The 19,923-nt window shown below is 53.4% G+C and overlaps 1 protein-coding gene across 1 annotated transcript in view; it reads right to left on the reverse strand.

The window, feature by feature from the left end:
• The window catches only part of PTPA (protein phosphatase 2 phosphatase activator), a 34,105-nt gene that overhangs the window by 5,845 nt on the left and 8,337 nt on the right, over window positions 1-19,923 (reverse strand). Inside the window, exons 2-8 of the mRNA XM_043916640.1 lie at window positions 18,520-18,617; window positions 14,940-15,026; window positions 9,184-9,309; window positions 7,291-7,408; window positions 5,931-6,030; window positions 4,922-5,046; window positions 3,883-3,983 (exon numbers count right to left, since the gene is read on the reverse strand). Of these exons, the coding sequence (XP_043772575.1) occupies window positions 3,883-3,983; window positions 4,922-5,046; window positions 5,931-6,030; window positions 7,291-7,408; window positions 9,184-9,309; window positions 14,940-15,026; window positions 18,520-18,617 (755 nt within the window). The remainder of the gene's footprint in view (window positions 1-3,882; window positions 3,984-4,921; window positions 5,047-5,930; window positions 6,031-7,290; window positions 7,409-9,183; window positions 9,310-14,939; window positions 15,027-18,519; window positions 18,618-19,923) is intronic.

Here is a 19,923-nt window from a genome sequence, read left to right on the forward strand (position 1 = left end):
GTGACCTGCCAGCCGAGTGGAGGACGGATGGCAACCCCAGCGGCAAGGGACAGGCAGGAGCAAGGACCGCATGGTCCCAGGCCCTCCTCTTGGAAGAAATCCTGCAGCAGGCCCAATGGAGACCCCATGATCTCAGAAACCAGCACTGAGACGAGGAAGCACGTGTGCCTGAGTGCACCCCTCAGAGAGCACAAGGCCAGCACGTCTGTATTTATTAACAGGCAGTTCACAATCCCCTCCACACTGCCCCCTTCCCGGCTGATGCTGGGGGACAGGGCTCAGCACTTCTGAGCGCAGGCTTCAGAAGAGAGTCTGAAAAGTAAAGGCTGAGCTGGCGAGAAAGCAGACTTGGACCTCGAGTAGGTGGAAGGTTCCAGAAGAGGCTGTGTGTGGAGGCGGGGCTGGTGGAGAGCTGTTCTAGGGAGAAGGGATGGATGGGGGTCCCTCAGCCCTCTCTCCACACTGGGCATGAGTGCGGATCCCACGAGCACAAAGTCCTCACCCACAGCTGTAGACTCGCCTGGTGACCCACTCTCTCACTCGCCCAGTGAGGGCAACTCTTACAAAACTGCAAGATCGAAGTTGAAAAAGCTGCCGTTTTACCCGTCATCTCCCTCCCTGGCCCAAGTGCCCCCAAAAACCTATCTCAACCCCCAGGTTCAGGAACATGGACAATGGGCTCCTTCCCTGAGCAGTGAGGCCACAGCCCAAGGTCCCCATTGGGCTTCTCCTGGGCTGGTCCCTTCACCCAGACGTTCCCCTCCTCTCTAAGACTCCCTCCTCCAGGAGGGCAGCCAGGAGCCCCCAGCCTGCAGGTGCCAGCTCTCGGCCTCGTGGAGCTTTGTTCCCAAGCCCCACTCCATCAAGCTCCACCCCATCCTCCCCTGGCCCCGCCCCTCCCCCAGGCACCCTGCCCCACCAGAGGAGCCCAGGCTCCAGCCCCTCTCTTGCACACTTCCAGGCCCTGAGAAGCTCAGGATCACTGGAGCTATAGAACCAGTCTCACTCTGGACTGAGCCCTGTGAGAAACCACCCAGGAGGCACCCTGCCGGCCTCTGTCACAGTCACAGTCTGCTCAGCAAGGGCTCTTCGGCCAAGGCTAGCAAGGGGGCGTGGGAAACCAGAGGCTCTGCTTGCTGGGCCAGCCTTCCCCACTAGGGGCACGGGATGGCAAGCCAAAAGGCCTCTCTGGCATCCTGGCAGAGCCAGGGGGAGGCCTGAGCGCCAAGGCCCCAGAGGCCCTGGCCCCCCTCCCTGGAAAGGCCAAAGATGCTTCTCTAGAGGGGCTGCCCCACCCCCGCCACCCCCACCCTTCAGTCCTTTGGAAGGTGCCTCTGCAACTCTGGAAAGGAAAACAGATGAGGGGAAAAAGGAATGGGGTCGAGAAGACCGAAAAAAAAAAAAAAATTAGCTCATTCTAGCCACAAAGGGAGAAGAGAAAGCTAGAATGAGCAAGAGAGCTGCAGTCCCGCAGTGACCCCAGGGGAATTGTGTGAGTCAGAGCAGCCATATTGAGCAGGAAATTACTCACAGACGCTGCGTTCCTGCCTCTCCACTCCCAAGAGAATCGGCCTTTTGTAAATGGTTCCTCTGTCAGTAACTGAGGGGGGATGGGGTGGGGGGGAGGCTCTACACAGCGCCTTCCTGTCAGCTCCTTCCCTTCCAGCTGAAATCTGATCCCTCCCTTCCCAAAACTCCAAATTTAGAAGCCAGATTGAAACTGAAATTCTTTTCCTGCCTGCCCTGGGCTCTTAAAGGCGCCAGGGCTGCATTTCCTGAGGTGGAGAAGCCTGCCCGGTTGAGGGCCTTGTGCGGGAGGCCCAGGGCCACCAGGGCAGGTCCCAGGCTGGCTGGGTCCCCTGTCCGAGGCTTGTCTGTTCAGTCTCCCAGCTGCGCCAGCCCTAGTGAATCCCTGGGTCTGCAGAGGCAACACGGCCCCCACCCCAGCCACAGCACACAGGCCATGATACACAGAGCCCCTCGCACCTGTCAGGGCCCCGCGGCCAGGCTCAGGCCTCAGGCCTCCCTCACCACACCGAGGGGCTGCAAGAACCCTGTCTGGGTGCTGAGCCCAGAATCTAGAGAACTAGCACAATATGTGCCTTCAACAGGAACCACGCCAGCCAGCTCAGGGCCGGCCAAGTAGGTGAGAGGGGCCCCTGCCAGCCCTCTGAGCTCTGGGGCATGCCCCTGCTAGCATCCAGCGTCTCCCACCACGCCCAGGCACCCAGACCCAGGGTAAGAACCAGGCCTTGAACAGAGGGTGCAGAACAACCTAGAATGTGAGGGCCTACCAGCCTCCTCCCAGTTCAGGCCTCTCCCTCAACTGTTATCAAAACCCCCGCTAAGTTCAGTGTGTCTTCAGCACCACCTAGCGGCCACTGTAGGATTTCCTCTAGCAGAAGACCTGCGTCCCAAATTTTGGGAAGGCTTTTGGGTTTTCATACATACAAAGCGTAACCAAACAAACAAAAATACAAAATTTTAACGCAGAGTCAATTCCCATATTCCCTGAGGCCCAGCCTGGTCTTCTACCTCATTAGTTACTGATAGGGGCCCTGGGGCTTGGCCAGCCACCTGGAGGAGCCTAACAGGCTTAGCCTCTTAGGGGGGCCAGCGAAGCCACCCCTTCTCCCCGCCCAGCCCCAGGTGTCCCAGGGCTCTGCAGACCCTCCTGACCTAGTCTGGAGACAGCAGCATGTGACTGGCCCTCAAGGCAGCGAGCCAGGCTGCCCTGGAGTCCTTCCGACCTTGCACTGCCTACAGTGCTGAAGGCAGCAGATCTCAGAGAATGAAGCGGCGGCCACTCAGCCGTCAGAACAGGCTTCATTTGCTGACTTGGAAAAACGTGTCATTCCCCTCTGGCCTCTGGAGTTTGGCAGGGGCCTGAGCGGAATGCTGACCAGGAAAGCGTGGAACTACGGCTGTTTAACCGGGCGGCCCCCTCTTCAGGGGACACAATGGGCAGCAGAGAGAACAGCCCCCACAGGGAGGGGGGATCCACGAGTGTGCCAGGGATGTCGCTGGGGCCAGGGTGAATGTGTGCAGGTGTCAGGAAAGAGAATGGGGGCAGGACCTCTGCAAGAGGCAGAGCCAGGGCACCCCTTGGAAGTCTGTGGGGGTCAGGCACTAGGCAGGGAAGATGAAAGGGCCTCCTGAGAAGCCCCAAAGCAGTGGGTCCCCAACTTTGATGCACAGTCACCTGGCTCATGTCATGTGTTTAAATTCAGGGTCCTAGCGTTTGCCCCCAAGATTCGAATTCAGAAAGCTGAGGTAGGGCATTTTAACAAGCTCCCCAGGTGACCCTGAGGAAGTGGTCCAAGGCTGCACTGTGGGAGATCCTACTTTAGCAGGTTAACAACACCCACCTAAATGACCCCTGCTGGGTGGCCTGAGGGTCCAGGCCTACTAACTTTCACTTCCAGCACTTCATGTGGCCCATCCCCAGACACCAACAGAGGTGTGTCCCTTCAACAGAAATCTGTCTGGCTGTCCACTCCGGTCTCTCCAACTCCTGCAAAGGCTACATTACACACATCCACATATGCGTAGTTATACAGACACTGGGGGGCCCACTCAAGAGATGCTGACACCCACCCACCCTTCAGACCTGCTTCATCGGTCACCAAGTCCACCTAATGACCAGGTCTTAATCCGTCAGCTCCAGTAGAAAGTGATCTAGGGGAGGAGATCCTGGACAGCCAGAAGGTGGCTTAGCCTTTCAGAGAGGCCTAGCTGGGCTTCCTCTTCAATAACCTACTTCAGGGGTTGGCCCTGCCACCTTCAGAGAGCAGCTCTGGCTCCTCTGTCCAAAGCCCCCAGCCTCAGTTCCTTTTGGCCCGGAGGCTGCCGGGGGCTCCTTCCTCACTCCTTTCCTCTCACCTCGGTGATAAACAGGATGCACTCCAGGAACATGTAGTCCTTGTGGTTCTCGTTCACAGCCTTCTCATCCACAAAGTGCCGGGGCTCCAGATATGGGTGGTCTGGAAACAGCAAAGAGCCCTGGGGTTCAGAACCAGGCACTGGCACCACCAGGCCACAGCAGACCAGCCCTGTTAACGCCCGCCCGAGGGCCTAAGATCTGCCCCTGCGCCCTCAACACTTGATCTGCAGAAGCAATAAATGGCCCTGTGTGTATACTCTAGTGTAATGAGTATCAGCTCTGCTTCTTTCCAGCCATGCGACTCAGTTTCCTCATCCGTGCAGTGGGGGAAAAGAACACCCTGTAAGGGCTAGGGGTGGGGAAGGTACCTAACCATCAGCACCGCCCTAAAGCCCTCAGCATGGCGCCTGCACAGGTCAGTGCTGACCGTCTGCTGGCAAAGACCCTGCCCAGGGTCCCCGAGATGATCTCCCTGAAGCACTGAGAGCAGGGCCTGGCACCGGAGAAGGGCTCTTTACTAATGTTATTTTGAAGGCAGTTAATTCTACATGCAAGTAGACATGGAACCCTCACCCACTCTGGCTTGCCCGTGGGAAAGTGAGGGGAGCCACCACCAGAGCGGGCTCGTAGTGGGCGGGCCCCGGACCAGCATCTGGCAGCAGCTCCCTGACAGCCCCCTGTGCACAGCTCGATAATAACAGTGGATGACACTGGTCACCGAATCAAAAGAACCCCTTATTTTCAACACAAAACCCTGCAGCTGTGGCCAGGAGCAGGGGCGCATCTCACACCAGGCGCGTGCCCTCAACCCAGCCCGTGTCACTTCCCATTATCTCGGTGGTGCGTGGCCTTCGCCTCCCTGGCCTGCCACGCCGCCGGCTGCAGCAGCAGGTCGGCAGCAAGCCGGCTCCGTCAATAGCTGGTCCAATGCCTGCTTTACAAGCTGTCAGCGCATGCCCTGGGAGGGAGGGGAAGGAAGGAGGGGAGAGAGGAGGGCTGGGGGTGGAGGGGGGGGGGGTCTGTGCCCCACTTCAGTACCTATCAGCTGCGAACTGCCCCAGATGAAGGGCAGAAACTGGAAGTCATCCAGGCCCCACACACCCTGGCTGCCAGCCGGCTCCATCCGGTATGTCTTCTGGAGCTTCCTCATAACCTCAAGGTACCTGCACCGGAGGGCGGGGAAAGGCAGGCGGGTGGCAAAAAGCAGAAAGACAGTCTCAACCCTTCAGCCAGTAGAGCCGAGGAGGCTAGAAAGAACCACCGAGGAGTGTAACAGGTCAATTAAAACCTACATGCCAAAGTTACATATCAGCTGATACCCTCAAAATAATGTAGCTTCATTTTCTCTCTCGCATTCAGCCTCCTCTGGCCCAGGAAACAGGCGACACGCCAACCGGGAAAGGGGTTAGTGCCATGACATCCTGACAGTGTGAGAGCCCGGGCAGGGGCTTCTCTCGCCAGGGTCTAAGGAGCTCACCCCTCAGATCCCTTCAGGAACTGCCCTGGAGCTGCCGCTTCCACAGCACCTGAGTGGGGCCCAGAACGGACGTGTCAACGCCCTCTGGTGACTGAGACACGCCCATGTGCAGGGAGGTGGCCTGGGTGGTGAGGGGAACAGGTCAGAGCCTGCCTGCCTGGGTTCAGCTGGCCATGACCTCAGTGAAGAGACCTGATTTCTCTATGCCTCAGTTTCCTCATCTGTAAAATGAAAACAACAGTTGCTACTTCCTCGGGTAGTCATGAGAATTAAAAGACTTGCATGTAAGGTGCTTAAAAAGAACCTCTACATGATAAATGCCACAGAAGCATCAAGCCATTATGTACCTTTCCCTTCACTGACTTTTTACTTGAATCTGAGGCTCTCAGAAGGAGGCGTCTTGGACACCCCATTCACAGTCATGGCTTGATGGGACAGAACGAGAGAACTCACAGTCACTCGGGAGCTCCTACTAGGCCCCTGTCCCCAGTCTGACAGCAACAAGGAGGAAAGACACCTCCCTGGCCTCTCCTTCCACTGGCAGCCATCCTTCCCGCCTGGCTCACTCACCGATTGAACACCTTGAAGACAATGGCTATTTGGTCATCTACCCGCAGCACCCCAATCTTGCAGAGACAGCAGAGGAAAGCAGCAAAGGCTGCTTCATGCCCTGGGGAAGAAAAAACAGCCGAGGTTGCCAGTCTTCCAGAAGGAGTAGGACTGTTCTCAGCCTCACCAGAGTCCAAATCACCAATAACTTCCCATCTAAGGCAGGACAGTCAACGTGGAGGTAGAGGGGCCTCTTCCCCATCCAGAAAGACTGGGGTCCTTTTAAGAACCACCAGTACTATAATTCTACTCTTAAAGGCCCAGGCTGGCGATTCTTACATAGGCATTCACATTCTATTTGGAGGTTTAACTCACTCATCAATTCTACCCTGATTATTGAGCACCTACTATAGGAGCAGTCACCGTCCAGGTCAGGCACTAACAGGACAGAGGCAAAAGTCCCTGCCCTTGTTTGATAGTTTATGATTCCTTGGGCCCCTCCAAGGGCCTGGAATGCTTATGAGCTGTTACTTTCAGCTGCACAGTTTGGGATCGTGACCAGCTAGAGTCCAAGCCACCACCACACAGGGGCAGTCATCACCCCTGTACAACAAGGGGCGTCTGAGAGTGGAGGGAAGACCCAGTCCCTGCTGACCTGGTCCCTCTCCCCTACAGGTTGCTTGGTCACAGTCAAAGCTCTGCCCCTGAAAGTCTCACTTGATAAAAAGCCTGTTCCTCAGCATCAGGGGAGCAGACGACAAAACTTTCCCATGACCCAGGTCCAAGGGGGCCCTTCTCCAGGCCTGCCCCTCTGGCCTAGGCTCCTCTAGAGGCAAGGGAAGGGCCTGAGAGAGCAGCAGCTCCTGCATTTGCCTGCTTCAGTGAGGAAAGGCAAGGCAAGGCAAGACAGGCCTATCAAAGCAGGGACCCTCTCCAGCCACCCCAACCTACATAATAGAGAAAACCCTCTTTCTTTTTCAAGGTGCCTACAGCAAGCGCTCCCTCTAATGGGCACTGAGTGACTGAGAGTAAGGCTCCACAGCACTGCCACAGACTGCCAGGCTCTTTCAGTTCTCAGGGTTTCTATAAGTGCTGTTTTGGGATATAGTAAGTGCTCAGTAAATTGTCAGTTTGGGGATGGTGATGAGCTCAGTCAGGCCATCTTACAAGGAAGAGAAATCAGCTCTGTGCTTAAGGCCACCACACATGTGACACCAGCTCCCCCTGGTGGACCAAGTCGGAGCAGCAGGCTTCCCTGCACCGACTGCACCCCAAGGATGCCTGCTCAGGGCTCCCTCATCCCACACGACCCAGAGCAAACAGGCAGTCCAAGAAAGAATGGCAGTGAAGCCAAGCAGGCGTCGCCGGGAGTCACAGGTACCTGTGCCATAGTCGATGCGTGTGGAGTTCCCCACGGACTCCTTTAGGTAAACAGCCACCTCGGGCACAGCGGCTGCCAGGTGGGTGGGGACCACTGTGGCCACCAAGTTTTCTGCTTCCTGATAACACAAGAGACATGGTGGCGGCAGCAGATTAGGCAGGCGCCCAGAGGCAGCATCTCGGCGTGATATCCCAACTCCCTGCTCTGACTACCCACTGAAGAGATGGGAGAGCGTTTATTTCTACACAACAAAGACCACCCTGGGGTGGCTTTTCATCTGCTGACACTCCCTCCAGGGGACACGGCTCTGGGGACAAGAGGAGAGGGATCTGAAAAGAAGCCATTCGACTTTTCCATCGAGTAACTCACTGACATCCCCAGAGATGTCCTCCTTCTTCATACTCCCAGCAAGGGAGTTTGTGCCCAGTGTTCACCAAAGACATACGCAAGGATGTTCACGGCAGTATCATTTATAGCAGCCAAAACGTGGAAACATCCCACAGCTAAACTGTCCATCAGCAGCACAACAGATAACCTATGCTGTGGTCCCACACTGGAACACTACACAAGGAGGAAGGGGCACCGTTCCACATGACACAGGTCAATCACAAAGCTGAGCAAAAGAAGCCAGGCACATGAAGTTCAAAACAGGCAAAATCAATCTATAGGGGAGCAGTGAGAAAAATCTGGGCGATATCAACTAGAAAGGGGCACAAGGGCCCTGGGGAAGTGCTGGAATGTTCCACGGTTGGATAAGGGAGGTGGATGCAAGGTTAAAAACAGGTTAAGATCTATCAAGTTTTGTAACTATGACTTACTTGTCAGCTTTCTTTACATTATAACACAACTAAAAAATAAGCCATGTGCCACCTTAGCACCCAGAGGCAGCCCCAAGTCACTCTTACACAAGGACAATGTTTCGCTGGGTCCTTGGGACTCCCCTCTGTTCCATCATGTGAAAATACCGGGACAAGAAATTAGGACCCAAGTTTCTTTAAGTTCAGTCTGTAAACACCCAGCATGAGAATCTCCTGGAGACCTGGTGAAAATCTGGATCCCCAGGCCCCGCCCCAGACAAACAGACCTACAGGATAGGGTGGCTACTCTGCATTTTTATCTTTTGTTTGCTTTGAACAAATATTACCTTTGCATGACTCAAAAATGAATACACTGTAGGAGGGATGTACTCAGAAATCTTACTTCACCCTTCTCTCCTCTCCATCCACCCCCGCCCCCCTTCCCAGCTCCCCCCCCCACCGCCCCCCCCACAACGCTCAAAATGAAACCACCACTTTATTTGCCTCTTTTGTATCCTTCCAGTGTACACTGAGAAATACAAAGATATCTTTTTCGTTTCCCCTCTTTCTCACCAAAAGGCAGCTTGCCATGCGCACCACACCTTGCCTCCCCTCTAACAGGATAGTCAGCCCTTCGGACCCACTGATGGAGAACCCGTGGACACAGAGGACCAACAGACCCGCCTCATTTTATACAAGAGGGTATCTACGGGGGATCCTGGACCCAATCCCCCACAGACACCGAGAGAGGGACCACTGGAAGTCGCAGTCCTTCCCCTGAGTTCCTGAGTCGCCTCCCTGTTCTTTGTTAGAGCTGTATGGTACTCCCTGGGTGGCCTTACTAGCTTATTCAACTGATAATAAACTGCAGATGGACACGTGGGCCATTTCAGTCTGCTGCTACACACAATCACCTCCGAACAGCCCTGTGCAGAGGCGCGCACCCATGGTGGTGATTCCCAGAGGACAGCGGGGGCAGAGGGTAAACGCATTTGTACTTTCAGGGAACAGAACTGCCATTTCAACAAACTTCCCAGTGCTGGTATCTGAACGCTTCCCCCGCCCAGCCCCCAAGCCCGTCCTGCGGCAGCCTCACCTGGTCAAGTTTCGCATACCAGGTCCTGTAGGCCTTGTTCCCAAACCGAGAGGGCTGGTCCACTGGAGGGGTCTCATCGATCCACCTGTCCAGCGTGTTGAGAAGAGCAACCAGTTTCTCAATGGCCTGTGGAGGCAAATAGAGGGGGCCCAGCCAAAATCGCTGCAGATGGTGACTGCAGCCATGAAATTAAAAGACACTTACTCCTTGGAAGGAAAGTTATGACCAACCTAGATAGCATATTAAAAAGCAGAGACACTACTTTGCCAACAAAGGTCCATTTGGTCAAGGCTATGGTTTTTCCAGTGGTCATGTATGGATGTGAGAGTTGGACTGCAAAGAAAGCTGAGCGCCGAAAAATTGATGCTTTTGAACTGTGGTGTTGGAGAAGACTCTTGAGAGTCCTTTGGACTGCAAGGAGATCCAACCAGTCCATCCTAAAGGAGATCAGTCCCATGTGTTCATTGGAAGGACTGATGGCTGAAGCTGAAACTCCAATACTTTGGCCACCTCATTCAAAGAGTTGACTCATTGGAAAAGACCCTGATGCTTGGAGGGATTGGGGGCAGGAGGAGAAGGGGATGACAGAGGATGAGAAGGCTGGATGGGATCACTGACTCGATGGGCCTGAGTTTGAGTAAACTCCGGGAGTTTGTGATGGACAGGGAGGCCTGGCATGCTGCGATTCATGGAGTCGCAAAGAGTCGGACACAACTGAGCGACTGAACTGAACTGAACTGAGCCACCATGACTAGTGGCCCCATGCTAGAGCCACAGAGGGAAGCCCCAGCGGCTGCTGGACAGTGACCACCAGGCCTGGCACCACTGGCCCCTCCCTGCTGTCCCCCATTCTTCCCAACCCTCCTGAGCGTGAAGGAGGGGCCAGGGGAACACAGTGAGCCTTCCAGAAAGGGCCCGGCACGAGGCTGAGGGACAGGCACAGCTCCCACGCCCCGCTTCTCCAGCCAGCCTACCAGGGGCGGGGCGGGGGGCAGGGGGCGGCTGCTGGACAAGCATGAGCGGCAGCCCTAACTTTCCTTACTGCGTTTTATCAAGGTCTTCTGTCTAATGCATAATACCTGCTCATCACTGACAACAGAAACGTAAAAAGGAAGGAAACAAAGATGACCGGGAATCCCGCCACCCAGAAATCAACACCACAAGGTATCCTCTGCTTGTTGCAAGTTCACTTTCCAGCACTTCACTCTTGCTGAAGCCCTACAGTAGCAATGGTTCTTGCTAACCAAAAGAAACCTGAAGAGGCATTTCAGTGCAAAGGATTTTCCCTTTGCACCACTTCTACTCACAAAAGGTTTCACAGAAACACTCTACTTTCAGATAGCAGGGGAGTCTGTCTTAACATTTTAACATACTCTTCCATATCATCGTTTTATAGTGTTTTCCACTGCTTATCATAGTTAGAATTTTGAAGGCAGCTGGACCTGGATTTATATCCCAGCTAAGGGACCTCCCTGGTGGCCCAGTGGTTAAGAATCTGTCTTCCGATTTAGGGGATGTGGGCTCAATTCCTGATCTGGGAACTAAGCGCCCACAAGCTGTGGTACAACTAACTGCGCATGCCACAACTAGAAAGAGGACCCTGGGCTGCAACTAAGACCCAAAACTGCAAAAATAAAATAAATGTTTTATAAATAAATCCCAGTTAAAACATCATTTGGTTGCTGCAAGACCTTGACCAAGTAACTTCAACTCTCTGAGCCTGTTTGCTCATCTCAGAGCATAAAAATGGGTAAATAACTCTGAGGGCCACCTCGAGGCCTGAGGGACAAGCCATGAAGCACACCAGCGTGGTGTCTGGCACGGGGTGATGGGGTACAGCTACACACGCACACAAGACCCTCAAACCAGGGTCTTGGGGCACACACTACTTTGTAGACTGATCAGCTCCCTCTCAACCCTCGTTCCAAGCAGCACAGAAACGTAACCTTTGTGAAAGTCTCTTACGAGTGAGTGACATTTCACTGTACCAATGTGCTGTGATTATTTACTCACTGCTAAACGCTTCAGCTATTTCAGTTGTTCACTCTGTGAACGATACCCTGTGTGGAAAGCTGGCGCCACAGGTCTGCATGTGGGCAGCAGTAGCTAAGACCCAGCTCTTATCTCTCAGCTCCACCTTTCCCACAGAGGGCAGGCTCTAAGCAGTGGGATAGGTGTGACAGGCCAGGCCGTGTTAGCACACCTAACATTACTCAATGAGGAAATCAGGTGAGGCTGTCTCTCTCCAGCACAGGTCTGTGAGGGTGACTCCGAAGGTACCTGTTCCAGATTCAGCACATGAGATCAGTCAGGACAGAGGTGTGGAAGGCTCGGGGAGCACGTGACACGGGGACATGCGGAGGCAGGTGGCCTGGGAGGAGGGGTCCTGCCCAGAAGCAGGTCCTGCCTGAGTCCGCCGGGCACAAGTGGGCTGAGGAGACATCTCCGGGAGTTCCACGCTGGTAGGAACTCACAAGGGGCACCTGTGGGAACAGCTGTGACCCAGAGGGCAAGGCACGGTCAGGTATGCCATTGCTGAGCCCACGCAGAGAGGCGGCCCCGGGAGCTGAGCGCGTATTTGTAAGGAGGGAAAAGGAGGGCTTGAGCTAACGGAGTATGCGGGAGTCAGGGCACCCCCTCCCCACCGCACCGCAGCGCCAGGAGGCACGGACCACACGGCAGTCCACACAAACAGCATGACGGTGGCCCTGGAGCTGCCCTCCCTCACCTACACTTGGGGCCTGTGGGGAGAGGAAAGTTACCTGTAAGAGCAGTAGGTTTCCTTTCTAGCTGGCCACAGGGCCAGGATGACACAAATCTGCACTGCTGAAATGTGACCAAAAGCACTGCCACTGTCTGGTGCTGTGATGAGCTAGGTAACCAGGAAGAGCTGACAGGGTCCGAGCAAACCTGGCCCCACAAAGCAACTGAGATTTCTGAGGACAGGTTCAGTAATCGTGGCCCCAGGAGGCACCAGACTGCCGGTCCCCCACCGAACAGGATAAAGAAGGTGCTCAGAGGCAGGCAGGAGCCAGGCCGCAGCTGCCAGCTCATCTGGGCCAATGAATAATTAGAGGCTCCCAGATCCTCCTGGAGAGGGCTTTCTGAGTGCAGGGGCAGCTTCTATTGTTCCGCTGGCTGGGGGAGAGGGGCTGGAGGGGAAGGAGTTGTGGGCAGAGACCCCCAGAAAGCATGGGGAATCATTGGAGCCACCTTCTTTCACCTTGGACCAAAGAGTCCTTTTTGGATTTCATGGACCAGTACAATTTTACTTGCTGATTTTAAATTCTGCCTTCATTTTAAAAATCACACAGAACTACAGCAAAATGTAAGCCTCCTATCTACTGTCAGCTATATTTTACAAAAAAAAGAGAAAAACTCTTAAAAAACAATTTAAACCCCCCCCCCCCAAAATAGGACAATTCCAAAAGGAGAGCCTTCTAAACGTGGGTCTAGACAGCCCCACCGCACGGCCCTCGCCTGCGCCCTGTGCTGCAGGTGGTCTGGAAGCCGATCCCAGGCCCGTCGGCCCTTCCCCAGCAGCAGCTGCATCTCCTGCACCAAGAGCCAGCAGCAAGCAGCAGCAGGGGGGCCAACAGCTGCCCCGGGTGGCACAGGAGGCCGCATGCTGGGAAGAGTGCCTTCAGCTGCCCCTGCCAGCTGTGAGCAGCAGCTGAGAGACCCCTGGAGACCACGCTAGCCACCTCTGTCCCCCAAGTGAGGATGAACCCAGCTCAGGAAGAGCCCCAAGTGAAGTAACAACGTTACTGGAAACTGAAAAACAGCTAATGGTAACAATGGCTAATAAATGATAATGCCACCTAGTACGTGCCAGGCACGGTGCCCAAAAAAACACCTACACGTGGGATCACAGTGAATGCTCCCCAGGGGTCATGTCTGCAGCTCTTCCCACTCAACAGATGAGGAGATGGAGTGTCAGAGGGGACAAGGCCACCCAGCTCAGAAGTGAGAGGTTATCAAAACCTGGTCAGCCTGACTCTAGAACCCCAGCACTCAAGCAGGGTGCCATCCTGCCTAAAACACAGCCTCTGCACTAAGACAATGCCTGACTCGTATGGACAGCTACCATCAAAGTCCCAGGGCTAATTAAGGGACCTGAGAGGGACTTGGCGGCTCAGGATCTGCTGGGGTAATTACAGCTCTCCTTCAATCAGCCTTCCCCTGCCACATTCCCCAGCCCACTGAGCACAGCTCAGCGTTCCTTACCACAGGCTCAAGGAGGCGACCTCTCTCCCCACAGCCAAAGCCCCAGAGCAGTGACCAGGCCCAAGAGGAACCAAGAAGTCACTGGTGGGCCAGCTCCCTTATCTTGAAGGCTGTCAATCCCCAACACAGGTCTGGTGTCCCACAGGACCTCGGCCACCCAGCAGCCAGTCAGCGGCCAGGAGCATGAGGCCTATGCCAGCCTTGCGGCACGTGGACAGATGGCCAGGCCAGGGCCAGGCCGTCCCCAACCGGCCAAAGCTAAGGCTAGAGAGCTGGGTGGCCAAGGCATTGAGAGGCTGCTCGGGCCTACAGTCTGAGATAAGAGAAAGCTCAAGGGAGTGCGAGGCTGCCTGGGACAAGACCTCCGGAAGCCCCTGGAGGCCCAGGACCCAGAGCTGGGTGGTGGAGTCCAGCAAGAGCCAGCAGCTGGCAAGACCACACCTTCCCCGAGTAGGAGCTTCCCCACAACTCCTGCCCTCCCTCCATAAACAAGCCTGCCTTTGAAACACAGATAAAGAGCCCCCACCAAGCAATTGTGTGCCCTTCAACTCAGCATCGCCACCTGTAGGAATCAATCTTCAGGAAAGAATGCCCACACAGACCTATGTGCAATGGCGTTCAGAGCAGCAATGTTTGGAGAAATGACCTCAAAGTCTAATTTGGGGGCTGTTTAAACCAGTGAGGGCACGGCTCAAGAGCAGAGGCGCTCCCGGGGCAGGTCTGGGTGACAGCCCCCACACTGTTAATAGGGGGCTGTCCCCAGGAATCAGTTATGGGGAGGAATGTAGGGTGCTGCTGCTGCTAAGTCACTTTAGTCATGTCTGACTCTGTATGACCCCACAGGCGGCAGCCCACCAGGCTCCCCCGTCCCTGGGATTCTCGAGGCAAGAACACTGGAGTGGGTTGCCACTGCCTTCTCCAGTGCATGAAAGTGAAAAGTGAAAGTGAAGTCGCTCAGTCATGTCCGACTCTTAGCGACCCTGTGGACTGCAGCCTACCAGGCTCCTCCGTCCATGGGATTTTCCAGGCAAGAGTGGGAGTGGGGTGCCATTGCCTTCTCCATGGAATACAGGGTGAGGCCAAGCTTTTTTGTTAGTGTTACACATGTTTCCAACAGCAACCTCTTCAGTTGGCATGTTTACTTCTTTTGTGATCGTTTTTAATTTAAAAATTACATGAAACACCAGTTAACAAAAGTGCAGGCTGGAGAATTCCCTGGCAGTCCAGTGGTTAGAACTCCAAGCTTCCAATGCCAGCACCTGAGGTTCAATCCTCATCAGGGAACTAAGATCCCACAAGCTACAAGGCTTGCCCCCACTCCAAAAAGCAAGCTATAAAATAGCTTGTATACCTTGATCCCAATTCTATAAATACACATCTATACAGACTTTTTTAAAAATTGAAATATAGACACCTCAGTGTCAACTGCACACGTGTCTGGGTGATTGTATTTTCTGCACCCGGCCCACCTGTCCCACTGTGGGCTCTGGGAGCTCTTTTGGGAAAGGACCCGCCCCGACCAAGCCTACCTCGGAGACCTTGTACTCAAAGCTCAGCTTCTTCCCCTTCACACCTTCGTTGAGGGTGAGGATGAATCCGATGTAGTCAGCGTATGCCTGCCAAACAGAGAGGGGAGTGAGGACGTGGAGAAGGTGTCAGATCTTCACTCTCTACACCCCAGCCAGCCCCCAGCTTCGCCCAGTCACCGGAGAGCTCCAAGCTGCCCCCGGCTCCCAACTCCATAGCAGGAGAGTAGAAAGACAATGCCAAATACCCAACCCTGAGCCTCCACCCAAAACCGCTGGCAGGCCAATGACCACAATGACACTGAGACCTCTAGCCAGACTACTGTTTACTCACTACTGCTGCCAGTCGTTTCTTCACATAACAACTCTATCACTGTCCTCACTTTACACATGAGGAAACCAAGGCTTCAGGGAAAGTGACTCCTAAGACCAAGATCTCACTAGACATGGAGCTAGGACCCAGCCAGCCAAACTCCAAAGCAGAGTGGGGAGTGCTCCATCATTATACTATACCAAGGGTCCGTCCCCTGGGAACTTTCCAGATGTTTCCCCCAACAGGTAGACCAGCTGTGTGCCTGTGTGCAAATGCCCTGCCCCCAGGAGATGAAGCTGTTTTCCACCCATGGCCAGGTCTCCCACCACGCCCATCCCCAGCTTCCAATGGGGCACCCTCTTCCCTGGGGCTGCAGGTCACAGCCAGCACACAGTTAAGACAGCACTGAGGTGCAGGCCTCTGGAGGGGCAGCTCTCGGGAGCTAGCAACTTCCCTGTGGTCTTGTTTCTTCATCCCTTTCGCGTCTCACTTCCTTTCTTCTTCTTTGCCCAAGCCTTAGGGATGCCAGTGGGGGTCTCCCTTGGCAGCCCAGTGATTTAGACTCTATGCTCCCAATGCAGGGGGCATGGGTTTGATCCTTGGGTCAGGGAACTACGATCTCGCATGGCATGGCCCAAAAAAAAAAAAAAAACCAATGATGCTTGGGTCGCCACAGCAAGCCAAGGTAAGACCTGAGAGGTGACTGCTTGGGGTCTGGAAGGGAACATTCCTACAGCGGCCTGTGGAATGGCTGCAGGTGGAAGTGCAGGTCACAGGGCGGGCCCACTACATCAGCCACAGCAACACCCTCAGCTCAGGGCAAGCCTGAGTTCTCGTCCTGACTGCACCGGTGCTCACAACAGTTCCTGCGAAGTACACCAGGATGCAAGGAGAAGCAGCAGCATGAGGGCGTGTCGCTGTCCACCGTCACTGTTCCCACATGGTTCCCAAACTCTCGGTGACTAAAACTTGTGAACATGACTGTGCAAAGTCTCTGCCCACACCATCAGCAACAATCATCATTCCTAGGGCTCCGTAAAGCTCACTGTGCAACCGTGAGCGCTGGGCCATGCGCTCTTCTGGCTTTGTATCATTTGAGCTCCCAACGAACCCCATTTTATAGTAGAGGAAACAGAGGCTTGGCCCGGTTAGGCACTGTGCCTAAGTCACAAGAAGATAACAAGGCAGCCCTGAGGTTCCAGCCCTGAGCTCTCTGACCCCAGACCCGAGCTCCTGGTCGCTGCACTCTGCCATGTGATGAAGCGCTGGTGAAGGGCTGGTCAACGCACAGCTCCTTGTCTGGCCGCAGTAGTTTCACACATTTGATCGATGAACTTCAGAGCAAGTAAAAGACTTCCATCAAGCATTGGTCAAAACACACTTCCCAAAAGTGTGGGTGCCTAGAGCAGGGATGGCAAACCACTTGCAAAGCACCAGAGAGTCAATATTTTAGGCTCCAAGGGCCACATGTTCTGGTTCACAAATTCTCAACTCTGCTCTTACAGGATGAAAGTAATGACAAACAACATGTAAATTAAATGAACAGGGCTGTTTGCCAATAAAACTTTACTTACAAAAACAGAAGGGTCAGGTTAGGCTGCCAACCTGTGGCCTAGAGCCCAGCAGCTCAGTCCATGGGGCTCCAGAGTCTCGGGGGCAACTCTCTGGAATCACCTCAACCAGTGACTGCGCCACCAGGCTAAATGTCTTCACTTCCTGGCCTCAGTTTTCTCACTTTCAAAATGGAGATGACCTCAGAGTCCACCTCCCAGGTTTTCTGTGGCAATTAAATGAGCTAAAGTACCTGGCACATTATAAACACCCCATCTTTTCTGGAAAACATCTAGGGGAAAGCAAGGAACTACAGCCACATTTGGATTCAGACAATCCTGCAGGTTCAGGGAAGAGAAGAACAGTGGTCCTCAACCTGGACAAGATGGCTCCCAGGAGACTTCCCACATGCTTGGAGACACTCTTGGTTGTGCTAAGCAGGAGGGCTGCTACTGGCATGGAGTAGGGAGAGGCTGGGGTGTTACAAAACATCCTACAGTGCACAGGACAGCTCCTATGACAAAGGATTATCTAGCAACTCAACAGTGCTGAGGTTGAGAAACTCTGAGGGACAGCAAGCAAGATGATGAAAGGCCTAGAGCCACATCCTTTGATGAGCCAAGGGACTAAGGCGTTTATCCTGGTGAAGACTTGGGGAGAAGACAACTATGAAAAGACATGATAACCATCTCCTGATATTCAAAGGGCAGGCTTGTGAAAGAGAAGCCAGCCAGGCTTGTGTGGCCACAGCCCCAGTGAGGCCAGGACATGGCGGCAGTAGGGCTTGGGCTCAAGGTCAGCACAGCAGACTCCTCACACAGAACCTGCCAAGCTCACCAGGACCCCCGGCCACCCTTCTGCACAAGCAACGCTTCCTGCCCCACCTGCCCAGACCAGGTACAGGCAACTGAAAGCAACTAGACCCAAGGCCATTCCTGAGAACTTGAAATTGGTTTCTTTTTCATAGTCCCAGTCTTTTCCACAGGCTGTACCAGAAGCCTGGCAGATACAAGCTGTTATCTTCTGACTGCCATGGGGATGAAGTGCAGAAAGCTGGCTGGGATCCCAGTTCCCTGGTGTTTTAGGCTCAGTGACCTCTCTGGCCTGGGACTTCCCTGGCGACTCGGATGGTAAAGAATCCACCTGCCAAAGCAGGATACAGGTTCAACCCCTGAGTCAGGAAGATTCCCTTGGAGTAGGAAATGGCAACCCACTCCAGTATTCTTGCCTGAGAAATCCCATGGACAGAGAAGCCTGGTGGGCTACAGTCTACAGGGTCGCGAAAGAGTCAGACATGACTTAGCAACTAAACAACAACCACCTCCTTGGCCTAGGTTTCCATGTGGTAACCTCTTCTCCATGTGATATGCTGATTTCCAGACCTGCTATTACTTGCAACCAAACATCAAAGGGATCCACTCCATCATTTCAGATGTACAGTCAATACAATAACACCCAAGGAGCAATGGCTTAAAAGAACCAGGAGCAGAACTCTCCATGGCTATCTTCACCCTGGCTCCCAGAGACCTTCCCACTAAAGTGCCCTGTGGGAGAAAGCCAGCTCCCCTGTCACCTCTTTCCCTAGCTTCTAAACAGCTCTGGCTCCAAAAGCAAGAAGGGTCAAGAGCTCACAGCCCCACCCCAGCCTAGAAAACCACTTTGAAAAAGCCCAAGTCTCTCATGCCAGGTCTGAATCCACAGTGCAGACACCACTGGTACCTGAGAACGCTTCCATTTGCCCATATCTGGAACAGTGTGGATCTCTTTCTTTGGAATGATGAAGTTCTGAGTGGTGGAAGGGGCATCCTCTGAAGAATCTTGACAAAGAAAATGAGAAAGCAATCAGATAAATAAAATCCTCCCCTCCCAACACACACACACACACACATTTTTTTTTTTTTTCCCAGTGGGTTTTGTCATACATTGATATGAATCAGCCATGGATTTACATGTATTCCCAATCCCGATCCCCCCTCCCACCTCCCTCTCCACCCGATTCCTCTGGGTCTTCCCAGTGCACCAGGCCGGAGCACTTGTCTCATGCATCCCACCTGGGCTGGTGATCTGTTTCACCATAGATAGTATACATGCTGTTCTTTTGAAATATCCCACCCTCACATTCTCCCACAGAGAGAATGGGAACAAAAGTCTGTTCTGTATTTCTGTGTCTCTTTTTCTGTTTTGCATATAGGGTTATCGTTATCACCTTTCTAAATTCCATATATATGTGTTAGTATGCTGTAATGTTCTTTATCTTTCTGGCTTACTTCACTCTGTATAATGGGCTCCAGCTTCATCCATCTCATTAGGACTGGTTCAAATGAATTCTTTTTAATGGCTGAGTAATATTCCATGGTGTATATGTACCACAGCTTCCTTATCCATTCATCTGCTGATGGGCATCTAGGTTGCTTCCATGTCCTGGCTATTATAAACAGTGCTGCGATGAACATTGGGGTGCACGTGTCTCTTTCAGATCTGGTTTCCTCAGTGTGTATGCCCACAAGTGGGATTGCTGGGTCATATGGCAGTTCTATTTCCAGTTTTTAAAGAAATCTCCACACTGTTTTCCATAGCGGCTGTACTAGTTTGCATTCCCACCAACAGTGTAAGAGGGTTCCCTTTTCTCCACACCCTCTCCAGCATTTATTGCTTGTAGACTTTTGGATAGCAGCCATCCTGACTGGCGTGTAATGGTACCTCACTGTGGTTTTGATTTGCATTTCTCTAATAATGAGTGATGTTGAGCATCTTTTCATGTGTTTGTTAGCCATCTGTATGTCTTCTTTGGAGAAATGTCTGTTTAGTTCTTTGGCCCATTTTTTGATTGGGTCATTTATTTTTCTGGAATTGAGCTGCAGGAGTTGCTTGTATATTTTTGAGATTAATCCTTTGTCTGTTTCTTCATTTGCTATTATTTTCTCCCAATCTGAGGGCTGTCTTTTCACCTTACTTATAGTTTCCTTTGTAGTGCAAAAGCTTTTAAGTTTCATTAGGTCCCATTTGTTTAGTTTTGCTTTTACTTCCAATATTCTGGGAGGTGGGTCATAGAGGATCTTGCTGTGATTTATGTCGGAGAGTGTTTTGCCTAGGTTCTCCTCTAGGAGTTTTATAGTTTCTGGT

This window comes from Cervus elaphus, chromosome 11 (genome assembly GCF_910594005.1).
Source record: "Cervus elaphus chromosome 11, mCerEla1.1, whole genome shotgun sequence".
NCBI lineage: Eukaryota > Metazoa > Chordata > Mammalia > Artiodactyla > Cervidae > Cervus > Cervus elaphus.